At 41.9% G+C, this 15139-nt stretch overlaps 1 protein-coding gene across 35 annotated transcripts in view; it reads right to left on the reverse strand.

Moving 5' to 3' along the window:
* Positions 1 to 15139, reverse strand: part of MAP4 (microtubule associated protein 4) — a 198103-nt gene that overhangs the window by 39750 nt on the left and 143214 nt on the right. For 14 of the 35 annotated variants that reach the window (XM_045492738.1, XM_045492747.1, XM_045492740.1 and 11 more), the window contains one exon: positions 9956 to 13327. The exons of 20 other annotated variants lie outside the window; for them this stretch is intronic. In XM_045492738.1, the coding sequence (XP_045348694.1) occupies positions 9956 to 13327 (3372 nt within the window). The remainder of the gene's footprint in view (positions 1 to 9955; positions 13328 to 15139) is intronic. One more of the 35 variants, XM_045492748.1, reaches the window with a different exon arrangement.

Raw genomic sequence — 15139 nt, forward strand, 5'->3', positions numbered from 1 at the left:
TTTTGTGATTAATTCAAAGCTTCCAAAACTAGTATACGATGTGTACACGTGTGGTATACGTGTATGTGTGTTTGGGGGGCAAAACAAGCTTGAAATAAAGGAGACAAAGAAGCAACTGCATTAAGATTTAGTGTCCATCTTATACCTTTATCATGGTATTGTTTTCATTGTATAAAGAATGAGGAAGGTGTGAGCAACTTCTTCCTTAGTGATCTCGGGTTATTAGTTTCCATTCTGAGAGAACTTAAATTTACATTAATTAATGGTTTTTCACAGCTCCTCAACACTGTGAGCTTCCCCTTGATGGTGCTTCTGCATAGGCAGGCAGGTCCTGCTTCCATAGGAAAAAGTAGAGATCTAGAGGTTTTTACATAGGGAAGGGGACAGAGTGGATTATAGTTTGACTACACTATTGCTTTTGTAACACATACCAAGGAAGAAATCACAGGGAACAAGAATTAATGGGTTTAAAGATTGCCAAATGAGGTGAATGCTATCTGGCTCGTGAAAAATGGGGAAAATCTAGGACAGACTAATTAGTAAAAACTGAGGCTCTGTCAGTGCTCTGGTCCAATTCAGAATTATAGACAGAGTTTCACTCAGGAATGCACATTCCCCCACAGGAGACAGCTGTAGCAAGGAGCTCCAATCTCCCCAGCTTCTGTGATACTTTATCAGGCTCTTAGATGACAAACTTACATGATACCTTAAAAGGTTGAGCACATCCAGGCAAAAAGAAATCAAATCTACTTAAGAACCAGAAGGCTCCAATTCTAGACTCAGCTGCCACTGGAATGCCTTCCTCTTGGTTCCACTCCTACTCCTTCAGAACCCACTTAAATGTCACCTCTGTGAAGTCTCCCAGACCCCCACCCCCAAATCGGCTCATTCATGTTTTTACAATATCATACTTGCTCACACTCTATTTGGAAACTACACCATAATCGTTTACTTATGTGCCTTTCCTGGGAGCTACCGGAAGGCAAGAAAATGATGAGTCCATCTTTGCCATGGTGGTGACCAGCAATCTGATACAGTACGTAGGCTCTCAGAAAAGTTCTGCTTAGCGGAAGGATGAATGGATTCCTTGAATACGGACTCTATAATTTGACTTGACCCTTCCCATCATTAAAGTCATCTAGAGAGGTTCCAATTTGGAAGGTCCTTTGGGTTAAAGATTTTTAAGTTCCACTCTGAGTCTAAGGAAAGTACATAGATACACCCATGTGTCTGGTCAGTGGTGGTTTCTAAGGCTTTATTTATTTATTATTTAATTTTTGACACTTAGTCCTTTTTTGAGAAAGACAGTGTGAACGAGGGAAAGACAGAGAGAGAGGGAGACACAGAATCTGAAGCAGGATCCAGGCTCTGAGCTGTCAGCACAGAGATTGACGTGGGTCTTGAACTCACGAACTGTGAGATCATGACCTGAGCTGAAGCCGGATGCCCAACACACTGAGCCACCCAGGTGCCCCTCTAAGGCTCTTTTATGAGACCATATAACGACATGTCTAGCCTCCAAGGGTGCTGGCACAACTTGCAGGTCTCTGAAGGTCTCTGATCTTAGCAGACGTACCAGCAGACATTTCTGTTTTTGTCTGTACCTTCAGCTGGTACCCAACCTGTTCAGGGCCTTGGTTTTGATATGTTCCACAACTGGTTTCTCTGCATCTTTCCTAGTCGTTACCAAGGCAACAAAACTACTTTCCAGATTGACCAAATGTTCCCTGACATTGTCTCCAGAAAACAATTTCTAATAAATTATCATTACAATGACAGTCAATAATTCCACTGATTACAATGACTGATACTCTTTACTAATAAAACCTGAAGGTTACAAAGTTGCAATCTAAGTTTCTTACCTGAAAGTAAATAATGTTTGTGTTTATATACATATATATATACACGCACAACCATCTCAAAGCCATATTCTACTGAGTTTCAGAAATGTTTCTTAGTACATATTTAACTCAAGAAAACTGTGATTCTCCCTAATTGAGTTTCAAAGATTGGGAAATAGATAGGATTTTAAAAAAATGAAACCAGCAATCTAACTTATGTGACTCCTGATAAAAGTAATTCACCTACTGGGACCCAAAAAATGGAGGCCTGGCTCCTATCACAAATCTAGAGCCAAGTCAGCCTGCACTTTTGGGAAATGCCTCACTGTCAAGGTAACCTAATATATACCAATCACAAACCTCCAACTCTGCTTTAGTTAGCTTACCTTACCCTAGAAAATAGGACCTGCTAGTCTTATAAGGAAATCCCCAACCTCTTAGTCACTCATGCTGTCATGCAGTGCCTCTTCTAATGCTCTATAAAACTCGCTCTTGTCCCAAATTCCTCGGGAAAAGTGCACCTCTGCTTGTTAGGCACTGTACTCCCCCAATCCATGGATTGTTTTCCTTTGAATAAAGGACATCAAACTCCTATCTAAACTGGATTATTTTTGTCATTTGACACCCTTAAGCATTAAAATGTTTATAGATGAAAAGTCCCCCAAGAAGTATGACTTGGAAATTCTAACCCTTTGTTCTTTTAGCATAGTATTGACCTTCCCATGGCCTCAAGAAAGAAAAGAGAATCATCCAATTAAAATAGGTAAACACCCCCATCCCACATCACTTCCAGCATAAAGTCTAATATCCTCTGCTTACAGAGGCAAAAGACAACTCCCAGGACCCTTTAAGAGCTTGTATTCCTCCTCTCAATCTCATCTCAAAATGTTTCACAGATCTCCCCGCTCCCCAAACTTGACTTATATGCCAGTCACTCCAAAATGTTTGCTACTCCTCAAATATTCCAGGCATTTGTACTTCACTATGCCTTTACGCAGTCTATCCCCTAGAATGTTTTACCTGACCTAGCTCTATAAACTCTTAGCTCACACTGTATTATAAAACTTCTCTCATTAGAGTAAAATTATGTTTATGTTTATCTCCCCACTCTAGAATCCTGGAGAAGCAGAGAATGTGCCATTAATCTACCCTTAGAATGTGGGAGTAATGTTACCTGGTGTCTGTTGAATGAATGAATGAATTAATTAAATTACTAAAAAGTCCAAATCATTTTGAGTGTCCACTATTCACAGTGTAACAGGAACATTGTATGATAATTAGATTTTTGTTTAAACTTATACAAATTATCGGGGCGCCTGGGTGGCTCAGTCGGTTAAGCATCTGACTTCGGCTCAGGTCATGATCTCATGGTCCATGAGTTCGAGCCCCGCGTCGGGCTCTGTGCTGACAGCTCGGAGCCTGGAGCCTGCTTCGAATTCTGTGTGTCTCTCTCTCTGCCCCTCCCCCACTCATGCTCTGTCTCTCTCTCTCTGTCAAAAATAAATAAACACTAAAAAAAAATTTAAACTTATACAAGTTATCATTGCTAAACAGTTTAAAAATTACCAATTTCAACCTGCTCACAGCTGAGATGGCCTGCATTAACATTTTAGGTTAAAAAGAAGAGGTAAGGGATGGGGCACTGGGGGTGGGGGGGACGGGGCGGGGCTCAGGCGGTGAAGCATCTAACTTCGCCTCAGGTCATGATCTTGCGGGTTCGTGATTTTGAGCCCCGCTTTGGGCTCTGTGCTGACAGCTTGGAGCCTGGAGCCTGGAGTCTTCTTCGGATTCTGTGTCTGTCTGTCTGTCTCTCTCTCTCTCTCTGCCCCTCCCCTGCTTGCACTCTGTCTCTCCCTCCCTCAAAATAATAAACATTAAAATTAATGTTAAATTAAGTGTAAATTTTTTTAATAATAAAAAAATAAGAGGTAAGGGGAATAAAGGGAATATCTCTTTATTGTCCACTTTATATTTTACTTTATTTTATTATTATTCTTTTTTAAGATTTTATTTTCAAGTAATCTCTATACCCAATGTGGGGCTCGAACTTACCACCCTAAGATCAAGAGTTACATGCTCTACTGACTGAGCCAGCCAGGCACACCTGTCCACTTCATATTTTAAAGAAATAGATATATCTGCAACACCAAAAATCAGAAGCTAAATTGTTTTATCATTTTTTTTTTCTGAATCTGCCAATGCTATTGTCACCAGAGGACAAAAGTGACCAGTGAAGGGAGTGTGAGCGGAAGAACCAACCTCAACAAGAAAAACAAAAAAATTTAGTGTTTATTTCTTTTTGAGAGAGAGAAAGGGAGAGCAAGCAGGTGAGGGGCAGACAGAGAGGGACATACAGAACCTGAAGCAGGCTCCAGGCTCCAAACTATCAGCAGAGAGCTTGACGCAGGACTTGAACCCACAAATTGTGAGATCATGGCCTGAGCCGAAGTCAGACGCTTAAGCAACGGAGCCACCGAGGTGCCCCACCAACCTCATTTTAAAGTAGCAAAATTAATATCTGCTGGACTCATTTCAAAGAATATTTACATGCACTGGGTCAAATGAGGCAAACATTAGCACAGGTTCTTTGAGGGTTGAGAGAGTTTAAGAGTGTTGAACATATAGTAAATTAAAAAAAAAAAAAAATGGTAGCTATTTGGGGCACCTGGGTGGCTCAGTCGGTTAAGCGTATGACTTCGGCTCAGGTCATGATCTTGGGGTTAGTGAGTTCGAGCCCCGCGTCAGGGGCTCTGTGCTGACAGCTCAGAGCTTGGAGCCTGCTTTGGATTCTGTGTCTCCCTCTCTCTCTCTGGCCCTCCCCTGCTCACGCGCTCTCTCTCTCTCTCTCTCAAAAATGAATAAACTTTAAAAAAAAAAAAAGTCTGACTGTTGATTTCAGCTCAGGTCATGATCTCACTGGTTTGTGGGATCGAGCCCCACACCTCAGGCTCTACACTGACAGTGCAGACCTTTCTTGGGATTCTCTCTCTCCCTGTCTCTCTGCCCCTTCCCTGCTTGTGCTTGCTCTCTCTCTTTCTCTAAATAAACAAACATTTTTTTAAAATGGTAGCTATTTTTAGTTGTATGACATATACAATTTTCCACTACATTTCTTTAATAAACAGCATTTAAAAAAACAACAACAGAGAATAAGCAGGTAAATGGGAAGAAAGCGGTAAGGAAAGGAACTATAGGAAGGGCACTATAGTTAAGAAGAAATATTACTTAATCGATACTTTACCAGTTGTAAAACTGTAGCAAGTTTTAAGATTACAAATGTAATCTTCTCATCTGCTGAGCATATTTTATTTGTAAAACTGTTAGGATTTGGGGTTTATAAATTACTTCAAGTTTCATGCCAAGAGAACTTCCCACCATAAACCGACGTTTCCCAGCTGTTGGATGATGGGCTCAGGCAAACTAAAGAAAATGAAGCCAGAAAAAAGGAGGCTAGGTTCTAACTTTGGCAAAGGGAAGGGCCTGTCTACAGGGATCCGTGATAACTATCGCACTCAGGGAACAACATGCCAAGCGCACAGTCACTCACAGCTCTACCTGGCTGCCGGTGAAGTGACAGCATTGACTAGAGTCCAGTAGAGGGAGGCTCTTTCAAACTGGCTCTTTCATTCACAAAAAACAGTCCCAAAGGAAGTCCTTTTCTGCCAAGGTGAGCTCAGATTACCTGAAGTATCACAATCCTCCCTGCCTAGAACAACATGCAATATATGTGAAGAAGCCTTCTGGTAAAGTTTCCCTAAACTTGAAAGTGGCATGAAAAGATAAAAGGAGAGGGAACACTAAGCCAAAAGAGACATTAGCAGTCTATTCACTCTCCCTGCTTCCAAAGAGGGTTAAGACTCACAAAAGATAATTCATTTATAATTTTTAATATGTCATCAGGCATCATATGTATGTAAAGCTCAATACTATGTGTTAGGGGAAAACACATGAATAAGTCAGACACATTTTATTCTGCCTGGAGAATAAAATGCTAGACCGAGTCAAAAGACCTAGATCCCAATCCCAAATTAGCCTCTGATTCAAAATGTATGTCCTCATGAGGTGTTTCCACTTCTCTACCTAAAAAAGTACTTGCTTAGTGCTTAGACATTAAGAAAATATAATGACTAATTTTCCACCTTTTTCTTTTTAAGAACCTAACACTTCTGCAAGGTTCCTCTGAGAAAAGAATGAGAAAAGGACAGGCCCTAGAGTTGGAAAGACTTCGGTTCAAATTCTGCCTCTGCCACTATACTATCTGCATGACCTTAATGTGGACAGTCTCCATTTTTCTCATCTATAAAATGGAGAGAATACTACGTAGTATTGTTTTGTGTGTGTGTACGTGTGTGTGTGTCTACTTACCTACCTACCTACCTATAGATAATTAGGCACATGATATTAACAGATGGTAGTTACTATTAATTGCTAGCAATCTAGGAGTAGGCAGTTAACACGAATGATCTGAAGTGAAAAACAAAGAAAAAAATATAATAAGGCCAGGCCTACAACCAGTTGTGGATGAAACATCACATCCTACACGGAACAGTGGTAGTTGGGTATGAGGGGCTACCCTGCCCCGTCCCCTATCACAAATCACTATACTTCCTGTTCCACTCAGTTTCCTGCCTCAGACTCCAGGCTTACTTGAAGCTCTGTATCTGCACATTCTCCTGCTTCTTGGACACCTTAGAATAAGCGTCACTAAGGGCGCTGGGAGGCTCAGTCGGTTGAGTGGGTTAAGTGTCTGACTCTTAATTTTGGTTCAGGTCATGATCTCATGATTCGTGGGATCAAGCCCTACGTCAGGTTCTGTGCTGACAGCAGGGACCCTGCTTGGGATTCTCTCTCTCTGCTCCTCACCCTCTTGCACACTCTCTCACTCTTAAAATAAATAAATAAACATTAAAAAAAAAAAAAAAAAAAAAAAAAGAATAAGCCTTACTAGAAAGATACAAGATCTGCAAGAAGAAAACATCAAAATACCAGTGAGGGACAAGGACATGTAAACTTGAACATGTGAAGTTACTGAACATGGTATGTTACTGTGTCGTTGGATAGAAAACCTCACCATACAAGACAACAACTCACCCCCGATAACCGATACATTTAATGTGATTCAAAGAAAAACAGTGACTGGATTTTTGGTTTGTTTTGTGTTTTTACAAAACTATACAAGTCAATTCTTAAATTTTTATGTAGTAATAAGCAAGGAGAGTCAGAAAAACTCTAAGAAACACTAACAGGGTGAGGAGTGGGACTGGACTAGACCTATTAGATATGAAAATATACTATGAAATATGAAAATATACTTTTCAACGAGAAGACCAATGAATCAGAAAAGAAAATCCAGAAATAGACCAACTATGTACAGGAATTTAGAGCATGACAAAGGCAGCACTTCAGTGGGAGACAGATTAAGACACATGTTGGTGGACAACCGAGTAATTCTATATCACATCTCATAAATACACACACACACACACACGCCAGGAAATTCTAGATTGATCAAAGATTCAAAATGTGAAAAACTAGAAACAGAAATTATTTTTATAATCTCAGAGTAGGGATGGTTTTTATAAACTCAATAATACACAAGGAAGCCCCTAAATAAGTAAAACCCAAAATAAATCCACGCCAACAAATCACTGTTCACCTGTTAGATCAGCACACAAACAAAAAATGTGCACTAGTGGAGGAAGGCCAGAAGAGCAGGTACTGGTATACACTGAGGGTGAGTACATCTCTGTGGCCCTGTGGGGAACAATGTGGCAACACCTGTCAAAATTACGAACACATTCTTCAAACCAGAGAGTCTACTCCAGAGGTCCCTTTTATTACACAGATGTACTTGCACAAGTATGCAAGTATGACATTCTGTATGTACAGGGACAGTCTATGCACCTTGTTTCTAATAAAGAAAAACCAGGAGGGGTGCCTGGGTGGCTCAGTTAGTTAAGTGCCTGACTCGATTCAGACTCAGGTCGCAACCTCATGGTTCTTGAGTTTGAGCCCCACACTGGGCTCTGTGCTGACAGCACGGAGCCCGCTTAGGATTCTCTCTCTCCCTCTCTCACAAATAAATAAACTTTAAAAGAAAAAAAAGAAAAGAAAAACTAGGAAACGCTTAGATGTCTATCAATAAAGAAGTGATAAAATACATTAGGGTATATCCACATGATGCAATACTATACAGCTGTTAAATAAGAATGAGGTCCCCTTCTTTGTACTGATTTATAAAGATTTTTACAGTAACTGTTAAGTTTATAAACCAAGGCACACATCAGTATGTATTATATGTCTCATCTGTATAAAATCTGCAAATATGTATGCTATTGCTTCTTTATGTGTAAATTTTCTCTGGAAGGATGTATAAGACACTGTTAACACTGGGTGTCTCTGGAGAGGGAAACTTGAATGGGGACTGATGGAGGGAGGCAGACTTACATTTAAATGTATATCCCTTTGTACCATGGGAATGTACTAACATTCAAAAATTAGTTAAAAAAATTATCCATTAAAAAAGTATAGATTGTCCTTAGGGAAAAGGTGTGATCGAAATCTAGCAGAAACACCAAATTTTGCCTGAAACCCACCATTCTCTCCTCAGCCCCTTTGCAAGGCTACCCCTAACCCAAGTCTCTGGTCCTGGCCTGGCCAAGGCTGGGCCCTAACAGTTCTCAAACTTCTGCTTTGCTTGCTCAAGAATCAAAACAAATCCTCTCGCTACATTTCTTTAGAAATACTGAGCAAAAAGAAATGGCTAGAGTTCAGGAAAACATTACCCTTGAAACTAAAGAGTCTACAAACTCTAGACAAACTCTAGTAAAGAACCAGAAGTGTTAATGAAGGCTGGAAAGCCCTCTACATATGACTTCATTTCCTGCCTCGGTAATAGGGTAGCTAACAGAAGAAACATAAGAACAGAAAAGACGAGAATGTCTTACGCAGATAAATGACCTTTAGTATTCTCTACACACACAGCACGTGTTCCTCACTGGGTACAAATCCATGCAAATCACAAGCTTGACCTCAAACAACAAGTCCACACCATGCAGCACATCATCCCCTGACGAAGCCTCTCCAAAACCCCAGGGCCAACTGGTGTTATTTTAATTTCTGGAGTTAGTAGCTGCATCATGCGAGGTGGGAAACAGCATCATCTGTAGGCTGAAAAAACTCAAAAGCCAGGAAACATCTTTTCGAAGGTTAGGCTCCGGGAAGCTATGATTAGATGTATACTTTTCAGGAAAAAAAAGAAAGAAAGAAAAGAAAACATTTCTAAATCTCAAAGGAATCATCTTGCTCAATCTCATTCCAATAACTTGACTGATGAGATCCAAAAAGGGCAAAATTATGAGGAATCTCACACTGGCAAGTTTTATGAGTTGTCCGTAGATGTACAGTATGTTTTACGGACAACAACTGATGCCCCAAGCTCTGCCCAACATGCACCTGGAGTCAATGGCTGTGAGCATCAAAGTGGTAAAAGATGTGGTGCGACACTGACAGATCATTTCCCACTACTCAGAAACACAAAGTCTGTGCCTAACAATGCTGGTCCTCATATGGGGAAGACCATTTTCACGGATTCTAAAAGCAATTTGGATATTCAGTCCCACCAGCACAAGCTACAAATATATACAGACAAAAAAAAAAAAAAAAAATCCCACGCATACAGCTGAACTTGAAATGTTTTCTTTCCTCCTGTGAATCCTTATACAAAATAATGATTAAATCTGGCTGTAAGCTTTACACACAGGAGGCAAAAAAAAAAAAAAAAAAAAATTTTTTTTTTTTAATGAAGAATAGTGGATGGTGACAGGCCTTCTGCTAAACAATTTATTGTTTGAAATTCTACTTCCTCTAAAGCTCAAGGTTCAGTGCTGGGTAAAAAAGGCATGCAACCAAGTCACCAGCCTCCTCAAGCTGGACACAAGGCATGCCCTGGCTGCAGAAAACACGTCATTAGCAATTACACATTTTCATGCCAACAAACCAATGATTAACAAGGATGATTAGAATCTGGACGGAACCGAAGCACGAGCTCTGTGCCTTTTGGATGCTGACTCAAAAGCCACAAGCACACACATCGCCCCATGGCAGGGTCATACCGCTGGACTTGAGTTGCTTGGATCTCTCTCGCTCCTGGACGGGAGACTTTGGCAAAAGTGGAGTCAGGCCTCGGGACTTGGTAGGTCTCATGTAGCCTTTCATTGGTTCTGCCACTCTGCCTTTATCTTCCTTCTTCCCTTCTCCGGGTGCCTTGGGTTCAGACTTTTCAGTCATTGTGTCAGGTGCCTCCAAGATCTTATCTTTGGGCTCTGGGAGTTCAAGATCCTCGGAAGCAGTCACTATTAACTGATCTACCACCTGCAACGGGGTAGTCGCAGCTTTGCCATCCAAGGAATCAGACTGGAATTCTGGTGTTGCCAAGGAAATCGATTCTGATTCAGTGATTGGAGAAGCCAGGCTAACTTCTTCCACTTGATTTTCTTCACTTTTCGGAGGCAAAAGAGCCCTATCTACCTCCTTACTCAAACCATCTGGGTCCTTGGAATCGCTACTGTCAGCATTTTGGTCCTCACACAAATTGGGCTTTTGTGCTTTGTCTCCTAATAAGTCAGGGATTTGAACTGGAGCAGCACCTCCCTCAGACTCTTTCTTTTTGGTAACTGGGTGTGTTGGAAAATTATTACTATCCGCACACGTTTCTAGGACTCTGACCTCACCTGTTAGGCTTTGGTCTTCTACTGGCACTCTGGAAAGAAAGTGTTCCTTTGCAAGCTCTGTGATTTTTTCTATTGAATGCTTAGATGCACCACTGGGCACTGACTCAGATTCTCCTATCACATGTCCTCCCTCTATCCCTGCTTCAGTTTTCACAGGATCGGCAAGCTCACCTTTATTCTTAAGACAGCTACCCCCCTGACGGTTTACTGTTTCTGTGGCTGCTGTAGAAGTTAGGGTAACTCCTCCTGTGCTTGTAGAAGGCAGAACAACGGAGGGGGCCTTGGGTCTTTCTTGATCTGGGACTCCATCTTTGCTGCGGTTATCCACCACTAATGATGTGGATATCTGGGCTGGAATTGTCTCTTGCCCACTTTCTGCCAAGGAGTTTGGAAAAGAAACACCCTCCTTTACTACTTGAGAAGCAGGAGTGGGTGGTCCTTCACAGGCTGCTGACTCCCGAGCCTCTGGAGAGGCTGACTTATTCATCAACCCTGGTGGTGTTCTGGGGCAGGTAAACGTAATATTTCTATTTTCATCCATGTAGCCCATTCCTTCAATTCTGTGGTCCCCTGTGGTTTCCATGGGAACATGTATTTTTGTTGCATCTATCTTATTCTCCAGAAGATGCTTCTCGGGAAAACTATTTTTAACCTTTTTACTTTTTCCATCATTGCTCCTTTTATTTGGTTTGTCAGCCACTGCAGTGTGTCCCTTGGCTGCATCTGTCTTATTCTCCTCAGACACTACTGAAGGAACAAATCCTGCCCCCTGGATTTGGTCTTGGCAGCTCACATCTGTCACCTTGGTAGCTGATTCAATAACAGCAGAGTCCTTGACTGTGTTTGTTTTGTTCCCACCAAGAGCTTTGTTCCCAAGCTCAAAAGAATTAACCTCAACGTTTCTCCCCTTTCGGTCACCTACTTCCACTGTGGGAATAGCTAATGCATGTGAGAACAGAGGACCATGAGTTAAGGGGAAAGGGAGTCCTAAATCCTTGTTCTGATGAGGAGTGCTACCAGTATCTCCATCTTTCCCTACAAAAGGTGGGCTGGGGATTTCTTCCTTGCTCTCCATTCGAGCAGGCTGTGTGGGATAATTATTTTTGAACTTTTTGGTTTTGCCCTCACTACTCCTTTTCTTAGGCTTTTCAGAAATCCAGGGAGCTGCCTCACCATCCATCCAAGGACACTTTCCTTCCTTGCTCTGGTTACTGACACCCATATCTACAGCTGTGGCACCTTGTTCTGCTCTAGCTCCGGAAGTCTGAGTAACGCCTGCCCCATTTCCCAAATGAACTAATGTGTGCGAGGTGCCTGCCCCCCTAGGGTCGGCTGTCTCCATAGGCTTCCCCGTTACCACTGCCTCAGGGAGATCCGCTGCGGTCCCTGGTGGCTTTGAAGAACCCAGCTCCTCACACTTCAGCCCAGCAGTCATTCTTTCAGTTCTAGGGGTCGACTCGCTTGGTGCAAGAACAGCTGGGCCATCCTTCCAGCTGTCCAGAAGAAACGGTGGCTCAGATCTTGCTCTACCCTTCCCAGAACTGGCTCTTACCTTCCCAGAACCTGCCCTTCCCTTCCTGTTTCTGCCGTCCCCTGCCATTCTCTGAGATGGCTCATTCCCTAACCCAGGTACCTGAACTAACACCTCGTCCTGCGGCTGCCTGGAAGCCAAGATGCTCATCTCTTGTCTTTGCTTGGGAAAAGCTTCCTTTGTTAGTTCTTTAATCTCTTCAGCTCCTTCCAAAAACCCTTTCTGTCTGTCTTTCTGCAATTCAGTCACCTTACTTTTATCATTCCCTTCTTTTAGACTACTTCCTAATGAGGCACCAGCTGGCAAAGTGGGCACGAGAGTAGGCAGTACTTTTCCTGCTATGGGTTTGGAACCCCCATCCACAGACTCTTGGTCCAAGGCAGGAGAGCAACTCTCTTTGGGTCTGATCTCCAAAGGAATTTCTACTCTGTGTGCAGAACATTCTGTCAGGGGTCCTTTTAGATCGGGCGACCCTACTGTCTGGCTTTTATCCACAGGGGTCTTCGGGTGGGGTGCACGCTGTGGTTTGCATTCCTCTTGTTGCAGTGATTTCTGGTCCTGGCCCAGTGGTACTGACTTGTTATCTGTGACCTCTGCTTCTGTTCTTGGCTTGGGCTGAGAACTTCCTGCAGTTTTGGGGGAAGACTTTGTGTCTTCCAAAGGACACAAAGGAACACTGAGACTTTCTGAGATGAAGGTCTCAGCTACCAGTTTGGCGGCTGTGGAATCCATTTCACAGTCCTTTTTTAAGGTTTCTCTGGATGCCAGTCCACCTTCCATGCCCATAGTGGTAGATAAGCCTGGGAAAACACCTGATTGCTGCGTGTCAGCTGCAAAGGGATGACCTTTATGGTCATCTACACTGTCATCATCCCAAGGTCCCCCAGCCCGGGGTTGAGAATATCTCTTTTGCTTTGGTTTCTTCTTTTTTTTCTTCATCATCATCGGTGGGCTTTCTATATCCCAGGCCTCCCTGCCAAGATCTCTCTTGGGTTCAAGGAAGTCAACATGAACAGTTTTCCTCTGGTTCCCAGGATCACCACAGGGAGATGAACCAGAGACCCAACCCAACTCAGACAGAGAGCAGGGTCCCAGCCCAGGATCAAGAGTCTTCCGTGGAGAAGAGACTCCCAGCAGCTCAGGAGGAACCCTGGCAGGCCTGGGCCGAGTGGACCTGCGGTCACTGGGTCTGCACACTTGTTTGCCTTGTATGGGAGGGGTACCTGCAATACATGAAGTTGGCCAAAATTCCAAACAGAAAACTCCTTGTTATTGTTTCTTTTTTTAAAAAAAAAGTCCATTTACTGACTCAGTTAAGTCTATTTTCACCAACCTACATACTATTTACAGTTTTTTTCCAAAACATTTCTCACCCTCAGCTGGAATCAGCAAATACTTAGCAAAAATCATCATCTCAGGCAAAGAAAAAAAAAATTCAGAGATCTTCTAACCTTCTGTAACAAGTACTGCCTGTAAATCTCATCAGATCCTTATTTACATTTGTCATTATTTTTAATAGGTACATAAATCCCAATTCTACAACATGATGATTCTACAAGATGATAAGCTCCTATCTCTTTGGTGACATTTGTTAATTAACTGAATGAAATACATATGATTTTGGACAGAATTTATAATTCTAAGAGTCTGTCACCAATATTATACTAATTACTTGTCAAGCTAACCAGATCGACTCTGGGAAACAGACCAGAAGGCCAGACTTATGCTACTGGGGAGAATAAAAAGGAAGAAGATAAAAGATACTGAATTAGTAATTTGGCCAAAGAAAAATCCTCATCATTCCAGAACCAAAACCTTCTACTTCGAAAGACAAATGTGTTAGATTTCAATGTTCTGTTCCTAAATGTTCTTCCTGAAAGAGAAAGATAAACATAATGCCCAGTAGGGTTATAAATTAAAACAACTAGGATAAGCACCCTTGGAAAAGTTTCAGGAAATCAACTGGTCCAACCTCCTGTCTCTATGTCGATGCAGTATGGATTCAAGATCCTGGGAAGAGTGTCACTAAGAGCAGGTCTAAGACAACTCTTATCAAGTCAACCCAATGAAATGACTTTGGAGGACATTAGAATATACTTAAGTAGCACTTTTGCTCTTTTTTACCCTCCAAAGTCCTCCAAATGCTACCCTATATTTAACACCTCAGGTCAATTACTGCTTCTCTCAAAAACTGCAAGGCTTTAGTACCCCCACAACACCTATAACATTTAATTTGGCAATTAACCAGCAGCTATTTGGTGCTATTTTATTCAATTATTATATAAAACTTTGGTTTCAGAGTTCATGCGCCTGGGAACTTTCCTCACCATCCAGGCTATGATATAACAACACAAGGGCAATGGCCCAGACTTAAATATCTGTGTGCCTTAGCATGGCATATTTCATACACAATAAGGACTTGATAAATCTTTATTGCTATGTTGAGTCACTAAAACAACATTTTAAAAAACCAAACTTTATTTAGCTCCTTCTTGGGGCTAGACAGTATGCAAGCACTAGAGATTCTCAGTGAAATAAGTCAGGGTCCCTGCCCTCAAGCTCCCCTTCTAATCACAGTCACAGAAAAGTAAGCAGAGAATCATTAAGTGGTTAATCATATACACATGCTTTTGGCTTACATCAAAAACCTGTAACCTTAAAGTTCGCTGAATGATCAAACTCCACGTCAGAAAGTATCTTGGAGTAGTGCCTCTCAAAGTTTACTGTACATAAGAATTATCTGGAGAACCTGTTAAAATGCATATTATGATTCTCAAGGTTTGAAGTGGAAGCCAAGATGATGCATTTCTAATAGGCTCCCAAGCAATGCAGATGCTGTTGGGCCATGAAACACACTAACTAGCAAGGGCTTACTAGTAAAGATTTCCATAACATTTGACCAGTGCATTCCTCTTATAGCTGAATAAACAGCGACACAGGAAAGTTAAATAACCTGCCCGAGATTACACAAGATAGCATAGTGGACAGCTGAACTGGGTTAAAATTTAGGTGTCTTGAGTCGATGCAGCAGTAAT

Source organism: Leopardus geoffroyi, chromosome A2 (genome assembly GCF_018350155.1).
Source record: "Leopardus geoffroyi isolate Oge1 chromosome A2, O.geoffroyi_Oge1_pat1.0, whole genome shotgun sequence".
NCBI lineage: Eukaryota > Metazoa > Chordata > Mammalia > Carnivora > Felidae > Leopardus > Leopardus geoffroyi.